Source organism: Geotrypetes seraphini, chromosome 5 (assembly GCF_902459505.1).
Source record: "Geotrypetes seraphini chromosome 5, aGeoSer1.1, whole genome shotgun sequence".
NCBI classification, from domain to species: domain Eukaryota; kingdom Metazoa; phylum Chordata; class Amphibia; order Gymnophiona; family Dermophiidae; genus Geotrypetes; species Geotrypetes seraphini.
Window position 1 is genome coordinate 94,421,036 of NC_047088.1, and position 27,364 is coordinate 94,448,399.

Genomic DNA, 27,364 nt, shown 5'->3' on the forward strand with positions numbered 1-27,364 from the left:
GGAACGGGACTGAATGTTTTGATGAAAAAAATAAATGATCATGTTATCCATGGAGTGGCCACACCTCAAATACTGTGTGCAATTCTGATCACTGCATCTTTAAAAAGATACTGTACAAAACTTACAGAGAAGGGCAGCAACAATAATAAAAGGGATGGATTTCTCAACCCAGTTACTTAATTCCCACCCCTCAGCCTGGCTCTCTTTTCTACTGAGAACCAATCAGCCACTGGAGACAGGGAGTTATATTCATATTTTTTTCTCTTCAGTGATCAAGGTCCCTGCACTAACGCTGATGAGTTAATAAGGGGTTCAAAGGAGTGTGTGTGACAGCCTTCAGATGAATGAGACTTTTAGTATCTCTAAATATGCCTGCTGAGGTGGGAGGTTGATTCGCTATTAAGCTTTGAACATCTGGCATTTTGCCTAGAATATGAGCTGGAAAAGTTGGCTCTGGAGGTTAAACAATACAATTATCTGCTATAGGATTTGATGTTCAGGGAACCTCCCTTGCCACTTTTCTCGATGTTGAGCAATAGTTTTCACTATTACAGTCTTTCCTGTAATGCTTCTCACTTCTCTTCTGCTTCCCTGCTCTTTCCAGTGCCTTATTTGCTCGTGCAATTTCTACAATTCCAGTGCACTTCCTGCTTGACAGGAAAGAGAAACCAACTCTAATGTTTCCTGCTTCCTTTAAACTATAAGCCCTAACTCAGGCAGGGCTGAGGACATTTCAGTACGTCGTGGTAAGTAGATGTCCAGGGACCCGCTCTTTTCCACCCTGTCCAATGGTTCTCTGCTGTCTTGGCTTTGGCAGTCTCTGGGGAAAGTTAGAATTCTGAGAGTCACTTGGATTGAAATGCACTGATGTGGTTTTTCATATGTAGGTCTCAATATGAAAGAATAGTGAAGAATGCTACAATACTGCAATTATGTGCATGTGAATGTTTATTTGGTATTTATAGACCACATTTTGTTTTAACATCAAAGTGGTTTTTACATAAAAACAATAAAAGGAAAAGAACACCATTTAATTAAAAGAGATAAAAAGGATAAACCCAAAAAGGTTTAATAGTGGCTGCCCCCCTCCACCCCACCATTTCCCGAGTAGTGAAAGTCAGAAATGAGCTGCTTTGGTAAAACTCTATCTGTGGGTCACAATACTGGAACACAGGCATCTGGAACTGAGTTAGTTATACTTTTTTCTTCCCTTCTTTCACAATACACCTCTCCCTCTGTATTCATGGGTTTATTACTCGCGACTTCGATTATTCGTATTTTTTTTTGCCTCCCAAATGATAATAATTTTTAAAGGCTGCCTCTGATCCATCCTTGCCTGCCTCCTGCGTCCCGGACCAACCCAGACCTTACCTGGTGGTCTAGCGGTGAAGCGGGGCAGGAGCGATCTTCCTATGCTCCTGCCCCATGCAGAGCCATCAACAAAAGTGGCTGCTGTGAGTTCCCGTTGTAGTTTCTTAGCAGCAGGTAGAGGAGTTCCAAGCCCGACCAGATGATTTGCTTATATCTATATCTACCAAATCAGGTAGGTACCTACAGAGATTGGGAAACATTTCTGAGCAGAAAGTCAAGGGGACATTTAAATCACACAAACATTGGCTCAGGCACTGACAGGAAAGTAAGGTTTGACAGCTCAGATCCCACCCCCACACAAATTAAAATGATATAAAAACAACAACAACAAAAAAAAATTTGAAGATCGGCAGGAGAGATGCTCACTCTCCTGCCACATCGCACAATCACACACCACTGCTAAGGCCCCACCCCCACGCAAATTTAAATAATTTTTTTAAATGGCACAAATTGAAGTTTGGCAGGAGAGATGCCCACTCTCGCCTGCTTCATCGTCAACACTGATAACCCCTCCCTGCAGCGGAAGAGATGCACACTCCCTCCCACCACAAAGAAACACAACCCCACACACACACACACACACACACACACATCCACTCGGTTGCGGGAGAGACGCCCATTCTCTCCCACCGCAAAGAAGCACAAACCCCAACCCCCCCCCCCCCCCCCCCAGCAGCAGGAGAGATGCCCATTTCATCCTGCCACCAAGCAACGCACCCCTCTGTCAGTGAGAGAGATGCACCCTCTCTCCCACTGCCACACAACCCCCCACCCTGTCCCTCTGATGACCCCTACCCTCTCCCCCTTACCTTACTTATATGGCTGGCCAGAAGGATGTCTACTCTGTCTGGTCAGCAGGCCTGCCTCTTCAAAATTGTGGGCCTTCCCCTCTCCGGTGCATCCTGGGATACACCGGCGAGGGGCCTGAGGCTCTGGTTGGCCTAGGTTGTTTAAGGCCCCTTCTGCCAGAGTTGTAGGCCCCGCCCTGGTGCATCCCAGGATGCACCGGGGAGGGGAATGCCTGCCATTTTGAAGAGGTAGTCCTGCTGGTCGGAGGGAGTAGTCATCCCTTCGGCCAGCCATCTAAGTAAGGTAAGAGGGAGAGGGCGGGGATTGTCTAAGTAAGGTAAGGGAGGACAGGGATTGTCTTAAGTAAGGTAAAGATCATCTAAGTAAGGTAAGGGGGAGAGGCAAGGGGGGTGGGGGTTGCGTGGTGGCGAGAGCGAGTGGATATCTCTCCTGCTGCTGGGGGGTGCATTTGCTTAGCAGTGGGAGTGGGCACCTGTCCTACTGCCTTGCTTGGCGGCAGGATAGAGTGAGAATCTCTCCCACTGCCAAAGGGGGTGTTTGGTAGCGAGAGAGAGTGGGCATCTCTGCCACTGTCGGTTGGAGGGTTGCTTGACTTCAGCGGCTCGATTTATTGTTGTTGGGTTTTTTTGCATTTATTTTGCGCATGTGCAGATCGCTCTCACCAGCGATGGGCACATGCAAATTTAGTGAATCTTCGCTACTCTCCACAACCTCATTTGCATTAGTGTTTTTTGGAAAATGGTTTACTTTTTTAAAATCGCTACTGTAACATCTGCGACAGTGGCCCGTTGGTTTTTAACATAAATTTTTGAGAATCTAGCCCTCAGCTGAGAAACAGTGGCTTAGCGGAAACAATGGTTAGGCCCTATTTCCCAATGAAGCTAGGACTCAACTGCATGTTCTTAAAAGCATCTCTTTCAAATAATGGTTTGTGATATCTTTGTTTCAAGCTGGTATAATTTGTAGTTCTCATTTTTTTTTTATTCCATTTTATGGGTTAATGCATGACTTCCTAGTCTTACTGGCTTGGATTTCCTTTTCATTTCAATTGTTTTGCCTTTTGCTCTCATCTTTCAAAATTTGTACTTTAACTCTTAGTATTACTTTTAATTATTGGTCTCATGGTTTTTGTCATGTCTTCTAGTCCACAATTTTAAGTCAGTGGTCACAAGGCCTGCATAAATACTCTTAGTTCTTCATCCTAGATCCCTCATGTTGATCCATAGATCCTTGAATGTCCACCCATAGTGCAGAGATGGTTGAGGAGGAGAAGAATTACAGTGACATCCTGAAGTCTGCCCCTGAAGATGCCTTCAAGCGTTTCCCTCTAAAACTGGTGCATGGGATTCCACTCATGGAACCTATTGCCCAGAACTGGCAGCGGGTAGAGGAGTTCCAAGCCCGACCAGATGATTTGCTTATATCAACTTACCCCAAATCAGGTAGGTACCTACAGAGATTGGGAAAAATTTCAGAGCAGAAAGACAAGGGGACATTTAAATCGCACAAACATACACTGACACACTCATACATCACTCAGTTTGGGGTTTTTTTTTTTAGTAAGAACAATCTACATATATTTTTGTTTAATATCTTTAGGCACTACATGGATGCAAGAGATTGTGGACCTCATTTATAATGAAGGGGACGTAGAAAAGGCTCGCCGGGCCCCCACCAACATTCGGATGCCATTCTTGGAACTTTTCATTCAGAAATCCATGCTATCAGGTAGCTTACTCTGTGTTTCTCCTTCCAAGGTAGAATCATTATCCTATGGTACAATATCACTGAATCAAAAACCTCTCAATTTTCTCTTCAGATGTGGATTTCCTTGAGAAGACTTCATCTCCTCGCATTATTAAAACACACCTCCCATTTCAGTTGGTGCCCAAGTCTTTCTGGAATTTGAACTGTAAGGTAAATCTTTTCCATTCTCTACCTTTCCACTCTGGACTTTCAGATTCCCTCCATCCTTTCATCCTTTAAGTTCTCCTTCCTCATATATACTTAGAATTAATCTATTTATTTATTATTTATTTTAATGCAATTTTTACTGATCACATCCAATATTCCAGAATCAATATACAGATAATCTTCAGCAACTCAAAACAACATAATATGATCTCCCACCAAGGACTAATAAACCAGTCATCAGAAAGCTTTTTACATTGTATCCCCTCCAACCATCCCCACACCTCCCATTCACCTACCTCCATTTATTTATTATTTAATTCTGTTTATTAAATCACCTCTATCCAGGGTCCCAAAGTCATTTACAACAATGTAAAATCAGAAAATTAAACAGAAAATCCCCCCCCATCAACCACCCTTGTAAAATCCCACAACCTATAAAAATTTTTGCTGCTTTGCCTGTAATATTATATAAAGACGCACAGGTGCCTATGGTACTTGTTTTCAAAGTACATAGATGCCTCAAAATGTCTAATAAAGTGTCCAAAACATTCAAATTGGGATTTAGGAATGAAAGAATAGTAAAGGAGCATGTTGTGGGTGTGTTTTGGCCAGTATGGAGGGCTCAAAATTAGGATGCCCAACAGCAATAATCGAACAGGAAGAAACGTCCAAGTCTAAAATGAAGGACGTTTTTATTTAGAACCGTTTCATTCACATCCAGTGCACATAAAAGTACTCTAACTGAAAAGCTGACCACTGGATGGATTAAGGTTTTTTCTGGTAGAGCTAAAAGCTCAAACCATTGGCTCAAAAAAAAAAACAAACTTCCGTTAGAATGACTAATTGCCACTATGATTATTCTTAGGGACTGAGATTTAAAACAACTTTGCTGACAACTGTGTTGGATAAACCTATATATAGCCAACATTTCACGGAACTTAGCCGTTTCTTCAGGGCTCTTTGACTTCCACTCGCTCTGCACAGTTTGAGCTGTTGTTCACTCGATCTCACCAGCTGGTGAGATCGGGTGAGGAGAGGGGTAATGTGAGAGCCACTATTCTCACATTACCCCTCTCCTCAAGTCGCTTCATTGGCTCTCCATCTGTTTCCGAATACAGTTTAAACTTCTCTTGATTTCCCTATGCTCCCCCCACGTGGTCTCCGCTCATTGAGCAAGCCCCTCTTATCTGTACCCTTCTCTTCCACTGCCTACTCCAGACTCCGTCCCTTCTTTCTTGCGGTGCCGTATGCCTGGAACAGGTTGCCTGAGTCAATACGTCGTGCTCCGTCCCTGGCAGTGTCTAAATCCAAGCTAAAGGCCCACTTTTTTGAAACTGCTTTCAACTCTTAAACTCCCCCTCACTGCTGTCAGATACCTATACCCACTATAATTTCCCCAACCCTGCTGCTGTCAGATACTATACCCACTATAACCTCCCCAACCCTGAAATGTCTTGTCTAAATTAGATTGTAAGCTCTTCTGAGCAGGGACTGTCTATTGTATGTTAAAATGTACAGCGCTGCATACGCCTTTCAGCGCAATAGAAATAATAAATAGTAGTAGTAGTTTTAGCTCTACCAGAAAAAAATCTGAGGCTTTTTCTTCCGACAGAAGTGATTGTCAGCCAAATAAGTAGAGCACCTAATAGATTTTGTGATTAATCCAAAATCTATTAGGGCATGATTTTAAATCAATTCTTTCTGACTAGTGATTTAAATCATGATTTAAATTGATTTAAATCAAATCCACCCTGCTAGAAATCCCAATGTATTTCCTATTCGAAAATGGCTGTGAGATGGATGGATTTTTTGGACATTATGAGCAGGATATCCCAATTCTGACTAGGATGTCCTTTCGAAAATGCCCCTCCATTTATCTTTTAGCCTTATTTTTTTTAAAACATATTTTATTGAGATATAGCAGAAATCCATACATGGCAAATACACAGAATACACCAAAGCCAACAGTTTTATATTTTCTCCCCCTTTCCCCTCCTCCCACCCCACTCCCATCCCCTAATAGTCAAAAGCATTCTAGCTTGCTCTGGTAAAGAATGATAGACAATGTGTCTTGGTTATAGATTTAGTAACCTGCTTCGGGCAGTCGGTGTCAAGGAATTCTGAAAAGGCTCTCAGGTAAACTGTAACCTTCTGTCTAAGTTGGGTATTCTCCGTTCTATCTGTAAGTGTTGTATAAGAAGCGCCCTCCATTGCGCCAAAGTAGAAGTCTCTGGGGTGAGCCCCTCCATTTATCTTTATAAAAATAGGCTGGAAATAGGCATCTACTTGGCCTCCATACAGGCAGTCTGTTATAAAAATTACTCTTCCCATGTCTTGCATTTCTTACCATGGCTTTCTTTCACAGATGTGTGGGTTTAAAAAAAAAAAAATTCTCTTTCTCCTTCAGACAATTTATGTGGCCAGAAATGCGAAGGACTGTGCGGTTTCATTCTACTATTTTGACAAGATGAACTTAACGCAGCCAGAGCCAGGGACCTGGAATGAATACCTGCAGAAATTTATGGAGGAGAAACGTAATTTGGGGCTGTCATTGCAGGAGAGTGGGTGGGACGGGGTGATATACCTGTTAGTTGATGAATGTATAACTTTTTTTTCTACATTACTGTAGAACAAACAGTGTTTGGTGTGAGGTGAGGGAAACCTAAAAAAATTATCTGTTTAGCAGATATTCAGCTATTAGACCCAACTACTCCCCTGCAAATTCTCCACTATACTGCAAAACTATTCACCCCTCTAGAATTGTCCTATCACATTGCAAACTATCCCCCACAACCTCCCCAACCCTACAAAATATGCCTATCAAATGCCCCATTATTTCGCAAACTACTTCAACCCCAAATACTCTTCACTACAACTGCCTCACCACCCTACAAACTATCCCAAACCCCAAAATACTCTTGCTATTGTCCCTCCATCCCATAAACTGACTGAACCTCCAGAAATACCTCCAACTGCCCCGCCACCCTACAAGTTTCTCCAACCTTAAAAACTACTCCCTACAACTGTCCCACCATTCTGCAACCTGCTCCGACCCCATATGCTTTCACTCCCACAAGCCCCCAATTTGCACCAGAACTACCCCACATCTGTTCCTCCATCCTACAAACTGCCCCAGCCCCATAACCTACTTTCCTCTTAACTGCCCATTGCAAATCTTAGCCCCCAGAAACTGTCACCACCTCAAAAACTGCCTCAGCCAGTTTGCTTCAGGACCTACAAACGGTCTAATCCTTGATCACTATCTCTGCATGCTAACTTGTCTGGATAGTTATCCACGTACTGACGCTGAATTTTGGTTGTATCTGGATAACTTCTGGCGGTGACCTTATTACAGATATTTAGGGCTCATTTTACGAAGCCGCGTTAGCGGCTTTATCGCACACGACTTTTATCGTGCGCTAACCCCCACGCTAGCTGAAAAACTACCGCCTGCTCAAGAGGAGGCGGTAGCGGCTAGCATGGCCGGAAAATTAGCGCGCGCTATTACGCATGTTGAACCACTAACGCGGCTTCATAAAAGGAGCCCTTAATGAAATTTAATAGGTTGTATTGTGTATATTTTGTTCAGCTCTTTATTTTTGTAAACCACATTGAACCGAAAGGTATTTGCAATATATAAATAAATGTTATGTGATATCTTGGTATATGGCCTGATGGGGAATCCTGAGACTAAATTTAAATGCTGTGTTGAGTACTAGAAGTCAGTATTAATCACAGTGTTAAAATATCGGGGGCGAGGAAAGGACAAGTATACGTGGCAATTTCGCAGATAACATTTCTAACTCATTCCAGAAATCTCTCTACAATAGCATGTCCCATATAGACTGCAGGAGGGGATTGTTGCCTAGTGGTTAGAGCTGTTGCTAGGTACCACAGTTAGATTGTGAGCCTGCCAGGATTGATAGGGAAAATATCTTAAGAGTACCTGATTACTATTCATATATTGTAGGCCACTTTGGGTGAATCTCTTCATGAAAAGGCAGTAAATAAAACCCAATAAATAAATATTCCTAATGAACTACATAGTACAGTAGTGTAGATAGTTCTATGGATACATAGATTTAGAATAATACAGCTGACCCTCTATTTTAGTTACATCATATAAAATTAGATTCGATCCTGCTTCAAATACAATAACACAGAACATAAGAATTGCCACTGCTGGGTCAGACCAGTGGTCCATCGTGCCCAGCAGTCTGCTCACGCGGCGGCCCCCAGGTCAAAGACCAGTGCTCTAAATGAGTCCAGACTCACCTGCGTACGTTCCAGTTTAGCAGGAACTTGTCTAACTTTGTCTTGAATCCCTGGAGGGTGTTTTCCCCATAACAGACTCCGGAAGAGCGTTCCGGTTTTCTACCACTCTCTGGGTGAAGAAGAACTTCCTTACGTTTGTATGAAATCTATCCCCTTTCAACTTTAGAGAGTGCCCTTTCATTCTCTCTACCTTGGAAAGGGTGAACAATCTGTCTTTATGTGCTAAGTCTATTCCCTTCAGTATTTTGAATATTTTGATCATGTCCCCTCTCAGTCTTCTCTTTTCAAGGGAGAAGAGGCCCAGTTTCTCCAATCTCTCACTGTACGGCAACTCTTCCAGCCCATTAACCATTTTAGTCACTCTTCTCTGAACCCTTTTGAGTAGTATCATGTCCTTCTTCATGTATGGTTGCATGCAGTACTCCAGGTGAGGGCGCACCATGGCCCGGTACAGCGGTATGATAACCTTCTCAGATCTGTTCTTGATCCCCTTCTTTATCATTCCTAGCATTCTGTTTGCCCTTTTTGCCGCCGCCGCACATTGTGCGGATGGTTTCATCGACTTGCCAATCAGAACTCCCAAGTCTCTTTCCTGGGAGGTCTCGTCAAGGACATCCTGTATTCGTGCATGAGATTTTTATTACCGACATGCATCACTTTACACTTATCCACATTGAACCTCATTTGCCATGTCGATGCCCATTTCTCGAGCTTGATTATGTCGCGTTGCAGATCTTCGCAATCCCCCTGTGTCTTCGCTACTCTGAATAACTTCGTATCATCCGCAAATTTAATCACTTCACTCGTCTTACCAATGTCCAGATCATTTATAAATATGTTGAAGAGCACGGGTCCAAGCACCAAGTCCTGCGGCACCCCACTGGTGATGCTTTTCCAGTCCAAGTATTGTCCATGTACCCCCACTCTCTGTTTCCTATCCGCCAGCCAGTTTTTAATCCACGTATTTCACCCTCGATTCCATGGCTCGCAATTTTTCAAAGTAGTCGTTCATGCAGAACCTTGTCGAACGCCTTCTGAAAATCTAGATATACAATGTCGACTGTATCACCCTTGTCTATCTGCCTGTTTACTCCCTCGAAGAAGTGCAGCAAGTTCATCAAACAAGATCTGCCTTTGCTGAAACTGTGCTGACTGGTCTTCATCAGACCGTGTCTGTCAAGGTGATCAATGATGCGGTCTTTTATCAGCGCCTCTACCATCTTTCCTGGTACCGAAGTCAGACTCACTGGTCTGTAATTTCCTGGCTCTCCCCTTGAACCTTTTTTGAAGATCGGCGTAACATTTGCCACTTTCCAGTCTTCCGGAATCTTTCCCGATTTGATCGACAGATTGGCTATTAGTTGAAGCAGTTCAGCTATAGTCCCTTTCAGTTCCTTGATGACCCTCGGATGGATGCCATCCAGTCCCGGGGATTTATCACTCTTAAGTCTGTCGATCTGCCTGCATACCTCTTATAGACTGACCGTCAACCCTGTCAGTTTCCCGTCTTCATTTCCAGCATATAGCCTGATGGGTTCCAGTATGCTGTGTATATCCTCTTCGGTAAATACAGATGCAAAAAAAGTGTTCAGTTTGTCGATGATTGCTTTGTCCTCTTTAGCACTCCCTTTATTCCATGGTCATCCAACGGTCCCACCGCTTCCTTCGTGGGCTGTTTCCCCTTAATATATCGAAAGTACGGCTTGAAGTTTTTCGCCTCCTTGGCTATTTTTTCCTCGTAGTCTCTTTTGGCCCCTTTTACTGCCTTATGGCACCTGCGTTGATGTTGTTTGAGCTTATTCCAGTTTTCATCCATTCTTGACCTTTCCCATTCCTTAAACAAAGTTTTCTTGTCTCTGATTGCTTCCTTCACCTCTTCAGTGAGCCACACCGGTTCCTTTTTCTTTTTCCTCCTGGATCCCTTGTTGATACGCGGTTTATATAGATTTTGCGCCTCAGTGACTGTGTACTTAAAAAGGAACCAAGCTTTCTCTAGTGTTTGTACAGTGCTTATCCTCTTCTTAATCTTCTTCCCTACCATGAGTCTCATCCCTTCGTAATTCCCTTTTCGGAAGTTCAGTGCCGTGGCTGTCGTTCTGGACCGATGTTTCGCCCCTGCGTCCAGGTCAAAGCGGATCATGTTGTGATCGCTGTTTCCCAGCATCCCTTCTACTTCTACACATTTAGAATTAAGTCCAGAATTGCATTTCCTCTTGTATTTTCCTTGACAAGTTGTTCCAGGAAGCAGTCGCCTACAGCATCTAGGAACTTGGTCTCCCTTGCGCCGCCGGAGGTGCATAGGTTCCAGTCTATCCCAGGATAGTTGAAGTCACCCATGATAACTGTGTTGCCTCCCTTGCAGCATAGATATAAAGCCTTAAAGTCAATAACTCTAGAGAGTTACATAAAGCCTTAAAGTCTGGAAAGTTATTGACTTTAAGGCTTTATAGCTATGCTGTGATTTTGCTATTGGCCTTATTGAAGGTATTTATAAAAAGTGTATAAGCCAGACAGCTGATTGTATTGTCAAATACAATAAAGCAGTTGGCCATTAGTGGCAATCAATAAACAGTTACATAAGCATCAGACTCTGCTACTGATTAGTGTGGTTGAATGATAAGCACACGCTAAGAAAAAGCAAAAGTGAGCATATGAAATAACTGTAGCTTGGGTCTTTGGAAAGATGATAAATACATGTCCCACTGACCACATTATCACAGTTTTGAAGAATGGCTCCCTTACCTTTCACACTCACCCTTTCATTTCTTCCCTGCCACTTCCCCCTTCTTTCTCTTTGGATTTATAAATTATTTAGGATTTAGCTCATAGCTGTTCCAGTAGTTGATCAGGGTCAGTTGCATTCAGCTATTGTAGATATTTTCCTGTCCTAGTCTAAGGCCTAGATTCACTAAACTCACCGTTGTTGGGCGATCTGTGGCTGAGTCTTGCCAAGCGACCGATTCACAACAGCTTTACCGTGCAAATGATGTGATCAGATGCACGCCCTACAGCGATTGAGACGCATGCGCAGATCATCCTTGTTGGTTGTGGATGCGATTTGCGCATGAGCTAGCTCTTAGCACAAGCGAGGTCAAAGGGGGAGCGGTGGCTGCGGTTTATCTGGCCCTATGCGTGGACATTAATAAGAAATCATTTCAATTTGACCTAGGTGCAACCAGATTATATGGAACAGAACACGCTTTTAACCCATGGGTTAAACCACAGGTTAAAACCACGGGCTCACACTGTGCTGTGCTTTTTGCAGAATATATGGGGATTTACTGGGATTTCAGGGCAGCAGAGAGCAGGAGAGTCGGCAGGGACAAACTGTGATTTCAGGGTAGCAGAAAGCAGGAGAGTCAGCAGGGACAAACTGGGATTTCATGGTAGCAGAAAGCAGAAGAGTCAGCAGGTGCAAACTGGGATTTCAGGGTGGCAGAGAGCAGGAGAGTCGGCAGGGACAATAAGCGACTGGTCCTCAGCAGTCACTTCATTTTGGATTGGCAAGCCCAATCGTTGTTCCTTCTTCTGTTTAGTGAATTGCTGCCTTCCTACTTATGCATGCTATTTCCCCTCATTTGCATGGGCAGATCAGATCAACCAGAAGGTTAGTGAATCAGGTCGAGGTCGGGGAACGCTCGCAAACTGGTCGGGACACGATCAGTGAGCATAGTGAATCTAGCCCTAATTTCATACCAGAGACAATGGAAGGTTAAGCGACTTGCCTAAGGTCACAAGGAGCTCTAGAGGGATTTGAACCAGGCTTCCCTGGTTAACAGTCTAATGCTGTAGTCATCAGGGGGCCCTTTTACGAAAGCTTAGTGCCTGCTAATGGAATTAACACACAATAAGCTTCAATAAAAGGGCCCCTAGGCAATTTCACTCCACAGAATATTGTGCATAGACAGAAGAAATTAATGGAATATAATATACACCTGCCCCCACCACCCCCTTCATATACAAACATACAGCAATTGGTTATAGCCTGAATCATTCTGAATTACTGAGCAACTTGACAAAATAATTTTTATATGCTTGTGCCATTTGATTCTTCATTCCAGTAATGACCCAGTGTAAAAATGATTAACCTTTTGGGTGCTACCTATGTGTTTATATGAAGTGATGGGTGGTGAGGGGTACCTGCACACATGGAGGGCAATTTTGTAACAGGGCATTTGTGAAAATATTTCTCCAAGTTTCCTTTTTCCCTTCACCCCAGCCCTGTGTTTATCCCCTGTCTCTTTCTCTTCTCACTCTACTTCAGCATTTCTTCCCTCCTCTTTCTCCCTGGTCCACTTTAGCATTGGCCTTCCTGCCTCTTTTCTCCCATCCCAATCCCTTGTTATATCTTGTCCCATACCCTCCAGCATCTCTTCCATTTTCGTTCCCACTCTCTAGCATCTCTTCACAGAGATTAAAGAAAATATAGATACCAAAAAAGATGATACAAATACCATGAGACAGGGGATTTGGATTGGAAAATGGTTCAAACATCATGGAAGAGAGGGCAGGAATAGGGAGCCCTCCTCTCTTTGCCACCATGCTGCTTACTTCCAAATGTCATGTACAAAACAATAGTACATTCTCATCAAGTTTCAAGTTTATTAAAAAAAATTTTAGACCGCTTATTCAAGTTTCTAAGCGGTTGATAATGTAAAATTACATAAAAACGAGTTATAAAATAACAATAAAACACGAAAATGGGGGATAAGGACTAACGTCCTAACATACAGACCACTTTGATCAAAAACATATGAAATGAAACAATAGGATAGTGGGAGAGAACTACAATTGATATAGGAAAGGTGAAACATTAATGGATAAAACAATAGGTTAGGATAGAAATGACAATTGATTCAAATTTTAAAAAAAATTTTATTTTTTTTTACTTTGCTCTTAAAAGGAAAGTTATTAACCAAAGGCGTCTTGGAACAAAAATGTCTTTAGTTTTGATTTAAATTATTTTATATCGGATTCATAGCGCAGGTGGTTAGGCAGCGAATTCCATAGAGTGGGAGCAGTGACCGCAAAGTTATTGGAACCGAGACAAATATGAAGGGAATGTATCGTAGAATGTGGTGGAAGCTGTGCTCTCTGGAACGGTAGAAGAGGACATGCAAAAGTTATAGTAGTCAAAGGCCTAGAAGGTAACAGAGACCTTACTTTCCTGTGCCTCAGCTATGAATGAGAGGTATATCTCATTCACAGGATGTAAATGATTTAACGTCTGTATCTATTAGCTCCATTCACAACTGTTCTGTATCCTTCCAGTCAGCTGGGGCTCCTGGTACAATCATGTGCGTGACTACTGGGATGAGAAGGACAAGCACAGGATTCTGTACGTGTTTTATGAAGATATGAAGGAGGTGAGATACTGGAGCTCTGAAATACTGGGATGCTAAATACCTGTGCGTCTGAAAAGCCCATTTGCAAAAGGAAACTCCATGGAATTTCTGGTTGAAAATCATGTGGCTGCAGGTGCTAAATGGAATTTTTACATCATAAACTTTGCAAGCAATTTTCCCTCTAAGGACTGAGTTGACATGAGCAAATGTTTTCCATTATATTGCACAGAGACACACATAACTAGTGGCAGGGATGTCGGAAAGTATTCCATGAGCCATACTATGCACGCTTTTCCTACTTGCTCACCTATACTGTGCAGCTAGTCTGAATTTTTGGGGCTCATTTTCAAAGCACTTAGATACACAAAATACCATAGAAACCTAACACAGCTTAAAAGGGAACACTGATCCTCCTGTATGAGCGTGACTCTTTTATTTAAAAAAAGGACAATAGGGTCATATTGGAACACAGCAGGGAAGAATCCCCTTACTGTCTACCAGCTGCCTCCCCCCAGTACTTCTGTTACTGATTGTATTATATACACAGGAAATTATTTCTATTAAAAAATCAAAATAATACAACGTATTAGTATTTACAGTATTCTGGAAATATATGCAGATACTTGGCTTTCAGTCAGTCCCAGCTCCCTAATCCATTATCTTCTTGTTAGCCATGATCAACAGTACTATGACAGAAATTCTGAGATTACTGGCAACTATAAAATTATTTACCTACCAATGTTTTGAGTAGGTTGCCAAATGGCCACCAGGCTTCAGTTCTACTAGTCTTTAGTTGTTGAGTTACCAAACAGGTACAGCTAATACAGAAAATATATATTATCTATATTGGCTTTACCTAATGGTTAGAGCAGCAGGCTGAGAACCAGGGAAGCCAGAGTTCAAATCCCAATTTCAAAAATCAACATATTCCAAATACTACATTACAAATTAACAACTACAAATAAAACAAAAAATGGAAAATATGATGCCATTTTATTGAACTAAATACATTATTCTCTTAGCTTTTAAAAGCCAAAGCCTCCTTCCTCAGGACAGGACAGTATACTGCTGTTTTGGTCTCTGAAAGTTAGTCAAAAAGGTATTGAAATTAATCCAATAAAAGATAATCTTATTTCCATATTCTATTTTTCTTTATTAACATTTATAACACGTTTACTACATTACTTTATCTTAAATGAAAAATGCAATTCTTATTTCTACCTTTGCTGTCTGGTCATTTTCTTTTTTTCACTTGTGTTGATCCGTCTCTAGTTTTTGCATTCTTTGTTTTGCCTTAACTCTCTCACCAGGATTTCCCATCCATTTGTCAATTTTCTCTCCTTTTCCTTTCAGGTTCCTTCAATTTATTTTCTGCCTCTGTCCAGATTTAATTCTTTCTTACTATCAAGTTCTCAATTTCCTGTTTTTCCTGTGTCACCTCTTTCACTTGCCTTGGCTCTCCTATTTCACTTCCTCTTATTCTCCAGGTTCTCACTAATTCTATCCTCTCTTCCATCCAGCATCTTCCATTTTTCTTTATCATCTCTTCCTTCCAGCATGAGTTCTCTTTCTCTTCCCCCCTTCTTCCATCCACTGTCTGCTCTCTTTCTCTGCTCCCTTCCATCCAGTATCTACCCCTTCTCTTCTTACTTCCATTCAACATTTCTTTCCCCTTTTCTTCCCTCTTTCATCCATTGTGTGCCCTCTTCACTTAACCCTTCATTGTCTGATATACATAAATCCTTAGAGTATGAGCCCACTATGGACAAAAAAAGTACATACATATAATAAAATGTAAACCACTTTGATTGCAACACAGAAAAGCGGTATATCAAATTTCTTCCCCAGCATCTGACCCCTCTCCTCCCCATTTCCATCCAGCATCTGCCCCCCTCTCTTCTCCTCTCCTCTCCACTTCCATCCAGCATCTCACCTCCCTACTTCCTTCCAGCATCTGCCTCCTTCTCCCCCTACCAGTGATACCCTGCTACAGCTGCTGTTTTTTCAAACCATGAGCACCTTAGGGCCACAGTGTACATAACTGTGGCTGTCAACACTGCCCTGGAACAAGAAGTGGCATTGAAGGGTTGCGGGACCAGCAACTACTGTTATATACAGTGTGGTTTCACAATGCTTGTATTTTGTTTATCTGCTGTTGCTTCTGGTTTGGGAAAGCAGCAGCAGTGGTGGCAGGAACTAGTCGGAGTAGATCTGGGTATGCCTGCTGTGCAGTGGGCCAGAATAACTGTGTAGCCCCTTACCAGAAGGTGTGTGCCATGCAGCTTAGAGGGAACAGTGTTTGCAGGTGAAAAGTACATAGAATAAACACCACACAGAATTTCAAAATGAAAATTTTGTCTCTAACCTGGTCAGTCCTAATTCTAACTTCATATGTCCCTTTTCCATTTAAGAAAAAGTATGCACATTTTGCATAACGTGCATTTTTCCCAGATAGAGATGAGGTAGTTTTGGGGGATAAACATTAGTTCACCCTTTGAAAATTGCTGCTTCAGTTCTGATACTACACCTAATCCCTCCACCCCAAACTACCACATGCCTATTTTTCCCTATCCATCTTTACAGTTTGCTCTCTATATTCATAATATTTCTTCTTCCCTGTGCAGGACCCTGCTCGTGAGATCCGGAAGGTGATGCAGTTCCTGGAGAAGGACCTGGGGGAGGAGGTCATACAAAAGATTGTCCATCATACTTCCTTCCAGGTTATGAAGGAGAATCCAATGGCTAATGGCACCTCTGTGCCTTCTTTTATCTTTGATCAATCCATCTCCCCCTTTATGAGAAAAGGTATTAGAAGGGGCTCCATACTATATACATATTTTTCCTCAGCAAAACCTGATATTTGAGAACTAGGTTATACAGTTCTTAGAGAGAGAGAACTAGGTAAGGAAGTTCTAGAAAAGATCAGTTTGTATGTTTTTTTCCAGAACAATGGGCGATACTAATAACACATTAAGAATAATGTGTCAATTCAGTGGTGTAGTGGAATTTGTATTGCAACAGATATGGATCAAACACAAAAATGGCACAATATATCCACTTATAATTTCAGTTTCAAAAAAGAGATAAACAGACCTTATCTGAACAATTTCTGTGGTTTTGAGGAACTTTACAAATTACAGTTGTAAAAGCCTTCAAAATGGCTGCCCTGGTCCTTTAGATTCTGTTATAGACATTTTTAGCAACTGGCTCTGAGAGATTTGTCCAAGTTTAATATGTCAGCACCAACCTTTCATAATCTTTCATGTAGAGTACAAATAGTCCTAAATGAATTATATACTAACACATCTATATTATTAAGGTAGCAGATAAAGATGAATCTGAATATTTTGTACAGTAATCGAGGCACTAGAAGCTGGGTTGTCTGCGTATTGGAAAAATATCATAACTTTTAAGGAAATGAAGAAAAAAATCCCCTTGAAGTATCTAGTTAAAGCAAAATATATTTAAAATAAGATTTAACAGAATACAAAAGAAAATATATTTATTTGATCTTCTGGAATTTTATTTTCTTGTATTGGTGAACGTGGAATTATTAAGTAACAAATATTCTGTGAACAGAAAAAAATATATAATCTAGCATTTGTATGGCACTATATTTTACATAACTAAATATTACTACAAATAGAATGTTACTTGAACATGTAAGCTTAAAACTGAAAATTAAAAGCTTACCCCCCCCCTTTTACAAAACCGCACAAGAGGTTGTTAGTGCTGGCTGGCGTGCTGAATGTCTGCACTGCTCTACGTTTCTCACTTAATAGGGAGATAAAACTTAGTATTCTGTGACAGAAATTACTATATACGGTAATATTGTAATCACAGCTATAATCTCTTATTAACAATGTTACTTTCTTTAATTTATTTTAAATATTATTGTGAAGTGCTCAGACCAAGTAACCCAAAATATAGTGAAGTCACTACAATGAGGTTAACAAGGGGACCATCATCGCCTTCACTTGTCCCCTGCCCTCCCTAGATGGCAGTTTTTAGCTCTTTTCCATGCCCTTCTAACGATCTTCCCAGGATATCCTCTTTGTGTAAATTTAGTATACATTTCAATAGCCTCTTTATCGAAATCCGATTCCTCCGAGCAGATTCTCCGGATACGGAGAAACTGCCCGGTAGGAATACTGTTTCTCAGTGCTCGTGGATGGAAACTCTGGTATTGCAATAAAGTGTTTCGATCAGACATTTTTTTGTGGCCACCGCCACTGCCACCGCCCCTGGTTAATGTTAAAAGATCAAAACAAACAAAAAGACCAGGATATTGTTTGCGTTATGCCGTATACCAATAATAGTAACGCCATAAAACATATTATTTTAAAACACTGGGCAATACTACAGTATTATCCAACACTACAAAAGTTCCCCAAATTTGCTTTTTCAAGAGCAAAGAATTTGGGCGAACAGTTAAAACATAATTTGCATAACCAGAGATCGGTGTCTAAGCCTTCCCATAAGCCCTGCGGCAAATGTAGGGTCTGCCCTTATATATTGGAGGCTACTTTTGTGGAAATACCGTGCACTGGGGGACGTCATTTCATTTTGAACACAGGGACCAATTGTGAATCCAGAGGGGTGATTTATTATATACAGTGCCCATGTAAAAAAATATACATAGGGCAAACGATCCGAATGATCAAAACCCGGATCATAGAACATTTAAGTAACATCAGGTCAAATCGAATCTCCGCCCCTCTAGTTTCCCATTGGCTGGAGCAGTCACACTCATTAGATTCTAGAAGATCTGAAACAGTGGCGTACCTAGGGGAGGGGCGGGGGGGGCGGGCCGCCCCGGGTACCAGCCCTAAGGGGGTGTTCCCGGCCTTGCCGTTCAGTCCCCCGCCACCCCCGAAGGACCGCTCGCCCCCCTGGCCTCCCCGCACCACCTATGAACAGCCGCAGCAGGATCGCGAAGTCAGCGTCAGCATCCCTGCGCTGCTTCCTACGACGCGATCCCGCCCCTCCTCTGACGTCAGAGGAGGGGCGGGACCGTGGCACAGGAAGCAGCAGGGATCGCTGACGCTGACTTCGCGATCCTGCTGCGGCTGTTCATAGGTGGTGCGGGGAGGCCAGGGGGGCGAGCGGTCCTTCGGGGGGGGCGGGGGACTGAACGGCAAGGCCGGGAACACCCCCTTAGGGCTGGTACCCGACGCTGACTTCGCGATCCTGCTGCGGCTGTTCATAGGTGGTGCGGGGAGGCCAGGGGGGCGAGCGGTCCTTCGGGGTGGGTCGGGGCATCAGGCCTTCAGGGTGGGGGCGGGCGGGCAGGCAAGCAGGCTTTCAAGGGGGAGGGGGTGACAGGCAGGCAGGCAGGCCTTCAAGGGGGGACAGGCCTTCGGGGGGGGGGGTGCAGACATTCAAGGGGTGCAGGCCTTCAAGGGGGGCAGGCAGGCCTTCAGGGGGGTGCAGACCTTCGGGGGGGGGTGTAGGCCTTTGGGGGGGTGCAGACCTTCAAGGGGGTGCAGGCCTTCAAGGGGGGAAAGGCAGGCAGGCCTTCAAGGGGGGGACAGGCCTACAAGGGGGGGGACAGGCCTACAAGGGGGGGGACAGGCCTACAAGGGGGGGTGCAGGCCTTCAAGGGGGGTGCAGGCCTTCAAGGGGGAGACAGGCCTTCAAGGGGGGGAAAGGCAGGCAGGCAGGCCTTAAAGGGGGGACAGGCCTACAAGGGGGTGGGACAGGCCTTCAAGGGGGGGACAGGCCTTCGGGGGGGTGCAGACCTTCAAGGGAGTGCAGGCCTTCGGGGGGGGGGTGCAGTCCTTCAGGGGTGGGGTTTAGGCCTTCAGAGGGGGACAGACCTTCGGGTGGGAGGTAAAGTCCTTCGGGGGGTGCAGGTCTTCAGGGGTGGGGTGTAGCCCTTCGGAGGGGGGACAGACCTTCGGGGGAGGGGGGTCCTGGTGTAAAAGTACACAGAGGGAGAGAGGGAAGGGGGGGTTCAAAGATACATGCATATGCCAGACTTTGGGGGTTAGAAATAATGGGTCTAAAAACAGAGGAGTGGGAGAGAGATGGTGCATAATGGGATTTAGGGAGGGAAGGAACAGAAAGGGAGAGAACTTGGAAACAGGGGATGGTGTGGAGGGGGGATAGAGATACTGGATAGGAGGATAGTTGGGAACAGAAAGGGAGAGATGGTGGATCCTGGGGTGGTGGGGAGTTGAGAAAAGGTGAATCTGTGGATGGAGACAAAAAAAAGGAAAGATGCCAGATCTCCGGGAGAGGGAAGGGAAACGGAAGGGGAGAACAGAGATGGCAGACGGATGGTTAGCACGGAGAAAGGAGACCCTGGCAAGCAAGACAACAAGAGCCTGGGACCAACAAGATTTGAATATTGATCAGAGAACAAAAGGTAGAAAAAATAATTTTATTTTCTGTTTTGTGATTACAATATGTTAGATTTGAAAAGTGTACATGAGACAGCTTGAAATGGGAACTTTTCTATTTTTGTGAATGGCAAGGCTGAGTTCAGTTAAAATATATGCTTTATAAGAAAATATAATAATGTGTTTTATAAAGTTTATAAGCATTGCTGGCATACTCGGTGAGGTGTTCCTAGTGTTGGTGGTGGTGGTAGCATGTCAGTGTGTTGAGAGGAAGAGGTAGTCTGGGAAATTCTGCTGAGCAAACTCTGGGCCCATTTCCACCCCCAGTTAGTCCACTCCACTCAACTGGTTCACACACTGAGTGGGTCTTTGGGTGTTATTTCTGGGTAGTTGTTTTAGAATCTCTTCCAGTGGTTTGTCAGTATCTCCTTCTGGTCCAAGGAAGGAAACTTTGTCAACCTTAGCATTGACCTTCAGAATATGTTTGTAACAGCGCTGCTTGTGTGGCATTAGGCTATGTAGTGATCGAAAGAAAAAAACAGACCTTTGCACATTTTTGCACTATATGGTGGGTGTATGAGGAGATTCATTTCCTGCACAGTTAAGTCCATATTTTTTCTACTGAATAATAGTTTAGGTACAATGAAAGTAAATAGCAAAAATGTTTGAGTAGATAATTAAGGAAATCTTTTTCATATTGCTTGCTTATGGACTGGGAAAAAAGACTGTTCAAGCAAATGTCTCCAGAACTGCTTTAATGGAAAAATGTGATTTTTTTTTTTTTAAGTACTTTGTGAAATTTATTGTTGTTGTGAAATTTATTGTTATACTTTGTTTAAACTTAAAAAGCGGTGTCATTAACAGTGAATCTAATCGAAAAATCGATTCAACAGGGTGAATCGGATCGAATGAAATATTTTTCTCTGAATCGGGCAGCACTATTGGCTACCATGAGAATGGGCTACTGGGCATGATGGACCATTGGTGTGACCCAGTTAGGCTATTCTTATGTTATGTTCTCATATGTAGGGGCCTTTGTTTTCACTTCTTATTTTAATGTATTTTTTTCCTGGGAACTTATCAGTGTTTTTTTATAATGGGAACAAAAATGGAAGAGAATTAATGTGTGTGGAATGGGGGGGGGTAACTAATTTCTTCAGCTAAATAATTCAATCCACTTCAAACAGACATAGGAGAACTCACGCACCATTCACACACCCTCCAACCAAAAACGTCAAAAGAAAAAAACTGTTCGACAACCTCCTAGCCATTCGAGCTGCAACACTTGACCCCCAACTCTACAACCTATTGACCTCGACCACAAACTACAAAACCTTAAAAAAAGAAATAAAAACCCTTCTATTAAAAAAACACATAAAACCAAACTAACATAATCAGAACTGTCCCAAGCATCACCTGCAACTACTCCATATGTACTTCTGATGTCATGACAATTCAGACATAATTTATGTTATGTTATGTTTGGAATAATGGTTACATAAATGAGGTTCAATAAAAGAAAATTTTCTGTGGGAGCATTTGTTGGAACTTCTGTTATCCTGATTTCTTCTATCTGTGGGCTTTCTTTAGCTAACCTACTTATCTGGGGCTTTCCACTTCTGCAGCTGCCCTTTTCACGGTCCACTTTGCGCTTGCACTCTCTGGGGAGGGGGGGTTGGGTCTGGGCTTGGTGGGGTAGGTGTGTCTGGTAGTTTTGTCTGGGTGGTGGCTGGGTGTTTCTTGGGTGCTTGTTGTGCGGATTGGTGTGTCTGGTGAGCGGTCTGGGTGTTGTTGCTTGTGGGGGTTTTTTTCATTATAAAATATGGCTGAGGGTCTAGTCCGGCTTATTATTCTTGTGGGTTCTGGGGTGGGATTTGTTTGCTTGCCCCAAGTTTTGGCCTTTTGTTGTGTATTGCTATGCCTCTCATTGGCAATTTTCTCTTGGGAGAGGCTTGTTCATGCTTGTTGTTGCTGTTACTCTCATTCTGTGTTCTTTTTGATAATGTATAAGTTTCTGTACAGACCATGGTTGCTTGTCTGGACCTTTTGCCATTCTCAATAAAAATACTTTGGAAAAAAAAAAAAAAGAAAATTTTCACTGCCTGTTTCTATTCTGACCATTTATTCCATTTCATGGTTATTGCAAAAAAAAAAAAAAAAAAAATTTTACATGAGGGGGGGGGGGGGTGTCAAAAAATGATGGGCCCCGGGTGCCACATACCCTAGGTACGCCACTGATCTGAAATACACGGTATTGATCCAAACACACAATACTGAGGGTGACATATCCAAAGCACTAATACAAAAAGAGCAACGCTTCATATATAATTGGCAGACCCTGGTGCCAAAGGGTTTAAATCTAGACATAGATTGGCTAGCAGTTTAAAAGCATGACCCCTCGTTCAGTGAATTCATTTGAGTTTATTTCCGGTTGTTGGTTTGGCAGGATCTTCCGGTTAGTCCCCTTTAAAAATTTACAAGCTAAGCAGACAGATTCAGTTGGCCCGTGTGCTTTGAGTAAGTCTGATCTCAGTGAGCCTTCACCAGGTAATATAGGAATTTTAAGAGCTTTAAGATCAAGATTAAGTCAATATACTGGTATTTACCAGATAGTACTCAGCACTTATAAGTATAATTTAATTTAATTTGATTCTTTATATTATGTTTCAAGAAGTTTGAGTTATGATTTTTGAACTTGGTTTGATTTTTCCTTAGTGTCCCTCCCTGATGAAGAGGTGAAACTCGAGTCGGGGGGACGGGATTGGAACAATGAATGAACACTTCTAGGATTTTAATGGAGCACATAAATTTTATTAGTAAACAGTCATCAATGAGAATTAACGAAACCAACTACCCCCCTATTCAGATAAGTACATCAAGTTGATCTGATAAAGTTATTGGGCATCTAGGGAGGGCAGGGGACAAGTGAAGGCGATGATGGTCCCCTTGTTAACCTCATTGTAGTGACTTCACTATATTTTGGGTTACTTGGTCTGAGCACTTCACAATAATATTTAAAATAAATTAAAGAAAGTAACATTGTTAACAAGAGATTATAGCTGTGATTACAATATTATATATGCACTGCTCTACGGTCATAGAGTTCCTATGAGCATCGGAGCAGCGCAGAACATTCAGGGGTTAATTTCTTAAATGAAATTTGGATATGTTAAAGTAAAATTTTTGAACAAAATAACATCATTTTCTCTGTGATGCTACAGGCAATCCCAGAGTTACAGATAAACAGAGAGAGCCCGCTCGTTGTTTCCTACCAAGAAACATCCTGAGGAATATTTAGTATTTACTCTCTATTCTACAGTTGCACTTGGGGCTCCTTTTACGAAGCCACAGTAGCGGCTTTAACGCGCTTGACTTTTAATCACGTGCTACCCCCGCGCTAGCCAAAAAACTACCGCCTGCTCAAGAGTAGGTGGCAGTGGCTAGCATGTCTGGTGGTTTAGTGCACGCTATTACACGCGTTAAACCGCTACTGCGGCTTCGTAAAAGGAGCCTTTGATGTTCAGTCTACAGTTTTATGAAAATGTGTTTTCAAGTACCATCAATGTTTGCATTCAAATGGGCTTCCAGTTCAATATCGCTTTCAGTACAAATTACTTACATTAATACACCTTGCCATTTTTGAACAATCCCCTTCTTATTTTGCTAATCTTATTTCTATGGTGTTCTCATGCTACCCTACTCGATCAGTTTATAAACAGCGTCTATTCATTCTATCCTCCTCACAGGCTTATCTAGAATGCACTCATCACTCGGTATTTTTCTACATCTCACTGTCGACGTGGAATGCCCTTCTAGTATCCCTCCAAAAGGAGGGATCCATTAAGAAGTTTAAAGCTCAGTTAAAAACCCATCTTTTCTGTTTGGACTTTGGAGATTCTCTGGGATCTTCAGTCTCTCAGGAATTGTGAGTCTTTTTAATGTTTTAATTTTGGTGATGAATGTATGCTCTTGATGACTGTCCTATTCTCTTATTTTTTCCATTTCTTCTACCTTAAATTGAAAATTGTAACTTTTATTCTTTCCCTCCCAACTCATGTTTGTTTTTGATGAAAGTACACTGTTAAATGTTTGTTTCTTTTTATTATACTCTATTTTGATTTTGTACATCGCTTAGTGATTCTAATAGGTGATTTATCAAATTTATTAATAAACTTGAAACTATTTTAAATGGAGTTCCTATCACAATTTTCCCTTTCTTTGTTTTTATGTAAACATTTTGGCCTGTCCCTCAATAAGGCCATATATAAAGTTTAAATAAACATTGGTGAGACCTTGATTTTAGGATCCATCACCTACCCCTGAAGGTGGTTTAGGTCAGAGTGGCCATTATCCTTGTGGCACTTGTAGTGTATGCCCTTAGGGCCTTAAGGCGTGGAATAGCGCACGCTAGCCGCTACCGCCTCCTTTTAAGCAGGCGGTAATTTTTCAGCTGGCGCACGCTAATCCGGTGCGTGCGCTAAAAACGCTAGCGCACCTTTGTAAAAGGAGCCCTTAGGCTTTCATTGAACCTGAAATACTGTGCAGGAACCAATCTCAATCTACATTTTCTCTAACTTAACATAACATAAAATCAATTTCTAGACCGTATTACCTTGAAGTTCTATGCAGTTTACAAAAGATTGACTAAAAATACAACAATGATGAAAAGAAATTAAGAACCCAGAAATTTTATAAATAACGTCAAACCAAAAATATTGTGCATGGTATTTGATATCCCTGCTCCTTATTAAATAGGGATACATTAAGATCATTAAAAATACATTAATTGAGCATAGGAGTTGTCCATCAGATCAAGATTGGACTGTTCTGATACTGTCTCATTGTGTGCAAAAAGGACACAATTGCAGATTTTTGTTGTCCTAGAAGTGATGTTTCCATCTAGCTGCAGCACAGATCTATATGCAATATTATTACATAAGGAACATCACTGGACTTATTATATGAACTTGGCAGTTCCAAATGGTTTAAACCAGGGGTAAGGCACTCCGGTCCTCGAGAGCCGTATTCCAGTCAGGTTTTCAAGATTTCCTCAATGAATATGCATTGAAAGCAGTGTATGCAAATAGATCTCATGCATATTCATTGGGGAAATCCTGAAAACCTCACTGGAATATAGATGTGTTTAACATTGACATGTTTTTGTTTATTTTTTAGGTAATGGCATATTTTAAAATGAGCCCATCAATATATTAAAGTATACACAGGGCATTTGAAGAGATTTTTCTGATAGTGCTATTTCAGATAAATGAATGTGTTGAAATTGGCTGTTTTCAACTTTTGTTATATGCATTATAAATGTTTTTGATATTTTTTATACACGATTTAGATTTTTAAATAAATGGCAATGTGCGCATTAAAAAGTATAAGGGCAAATGACTGAAAAATTAAATATGTTGAGCTGAAGTGTTGACCTGTTTCATTTTTTAGAAATTGTTTAGTAAGGTCCATTTGCTTCTTCTTTGAAATATAAGTGAATTTATTGTGCCATTTTTATATTTGATCCATATCTGTTGCAATACAAGTTTTATTATTTCATTGATACCTTTCTTTCAAGACCATGAAAAGGTACCTTAGGCCAAATTTAACAGCATCCCAGTTGATATTATAATTCCCCAATGCTGTTCCTTCATACAGAAAGGCAAATGTGGGTTACGCAAAACTCCAACCATTGATATAGAGCTATATGGGTTTCCCAGATCTAAGCCTTCCTCAAATTCTAAAATTTCAATGAGATGAAGGGATTGGACCTTGTCTCTGATGTGAGGGTAAAAGGAACGTCCCAGTCTCATAACATGAGGGAGCGGAACTCCAATCTCTAAACATTTGATAAGAGCAGTCTTGCAAATTCTATATCTATGATTGGAGAGATGAGACCCCAAACTCAAACCCCTTCATAATTAAAATAGAGAAGGATCCCCTGTACTTTATAGACAATGTAATGATTAAAAAAAACTACCATCTTCAAACTCTTAGGAGGTAAGAAAGGGCCTCAAAACTCCTAGCCCTCAAAGTTACAGATAGGGAAGAGATTCCCGAATCTCACAACCCTTGAGGTAAGGGAGTAGAACTTTTAAATGTAAATGTTCAAGTGATGTACAGGTACTCATCGACATATGACCTATTCAAGTTATGACTGTTCGACTTTATGACGCATTTACAACAGTTTCCCCGCCAGCTGTTAGCAGCCCCAGTCTCCCGCACTCCCAATAATATAAAGAGGAGGAGGCGCCACAACGAATATTCACCATAAAGGGATTGTGCTGTGCTTGACTTAGATAGAAAGTAAGAAAATGTTGATAAAATATAATTACCCAGTCTAATACAGTATTCTTAGTCTAACATAGGCTGTCTTACAGCCTGTCAGTCGGAACCAATTGCGGTCGTAAGTTGATGAGTACCTGTAGTTGCATGGAATCTCCGTTCTTCTCTGGAGACAATTTCTGTGCAGAATGCTTGCTGAGACATCACATGAATGGACTGTGCCTAGCATCTCTCTCTCTCTCTCTCATACACACCAGGAGAAGTCGGGAACTGGAAGCACCACTTCACAGTGGCACAAAACGAAGCCTTTGATGCACATTATCAACATAAAATGAAGGGGACCACAGTGACATTCCGGACACAGATTTAATCTGATGCTCTAGAGGAAAGGGGTAAGAAAGCCACCTATGGGAAGTTGAGAACAGAGACAGCTTGAAAAGAAGATGTGGACCACAGTATCCTTCACCCTTCTCTGAAGTTGAGAACAGAGACAGCTTCACCCTTTGAGAAATATCATCACCCAGAATCTTGAAAATTCATCCAGTGCCAAGAATCCTTTTGTATAAAATATTCACCCTTCATTTGTAACATAATTTTAAAGTAGGTTGCCCCTTTCTGACACGATTATGTCGGGAAACTTTTCAAAACCCAAAGTACAGGGTTTTGAAAAGTTGTCCAGACCCCCGGACATGTCCTCAAAATCCGGACGTCTGGTAACCCTGCTCACACCAGAGGAGATTTGAAACCTGTTCTTGGATGGCAAATTTGTCTTTTGGTTCATCTCCCACCAACTGACCAGTGCATATGGATTATTGGATCTGAATCCATTTAACAAGGAGGATTCTATAATATCTGAAAAGCTTTACCACTAGAATATTTCTATAGCTTGGTCTGTTACTAAAGAAACCTTTCACTATTCAAGAGTGTCTCTTTTTACCTTGAGAAGAGTAAAGTTGATTTTTGGAAATTACGGATCTGGTGTGGTCTCCATCAGTTTGAAAAAAAAAGGTGAGAGTGGATTGT

The 27,364-nt window shown here is 42.0% G+C and overlaps 1 protein-coding gene across 4 annotated transcripts; it reads left to right on the plus strand.

Moving 5' to 3' along the window:
• Window positions 1–433: 433 nt before the first annotated feature.
• On the plus strand, window positions 434–27,312 carry LOC117361134 (sulfotransferase family cytosolic 1B member 1-like). Of its 4 annotated transcripts, XR_004539595.1 has the most exons (9): window positions 434–746; window positions 3,387–3,623; window positions 3,781–3,909; window positions 4,001–4,098; window positions 6,503–6,629; window positions 13,642–13,736; window positions 16,340–16,520; window positions 23,806–23,984; window positions 26,599–26,737. XR_004539595.1 is itself a non-coding variant. In XM_033946072.1 (8 exons), the coding sequence occupies exons 2-8, from the start codon at window positions 3,416–3,418 to the stop codon at window positions 26,709–26,711; spliced, it is 951 nt and encodes a 316-aa protein (XP_033801963.1). In that variant the 5' UTR covers window positions 452–746; window positions 3,374–3,415; the 3' UTR covers window positions 26,712–27,312. The 4 variants fall into 4 exon arrangements, 3 of the variants coding, with proteins under 3 accessions (XP_033801963.1, XP_033801961.1, XP_033801962.1); XM_033946072.1 differs by lacking the exon at window positions 23,806–23,984 and having other exon boundaries at window positions 452–746; window positions 3,374–3,623; window positions 26,599–27,312; XM_033946070.1 differs by lacking the exon at window positions 23,806–23,984 and having other exon boundaries at window positions 452–746; window positions 26,599–27,312.
• The last annotated feature ends 52 nt before the right edge of the window (window positions 27,313–27,364 follow it).

Coding starts and splice junctions, on each gene's coding strand:
- LOC117361134 (XM_033946072.1), top strand. CDS start 3,416: ATGTCCACCCATAGTGCAGAGATGGTTGAGGAGGAGAAGAATTACAGT. Junction 3,910..4,000: donor TCAGAAATCCATGCTATCAG/GTAGCTTACTCT, acceptor TTTTCTCTTCAG/ATGTGGATTTCCTTGAGAAG. Junction 13,737..16,339: donor TTTATGAAGATATGAAGGAG/GTGAGATACTGG, acceptor TTCCCTGTGCAG/GACCCTGCTCGTGAGATCCG.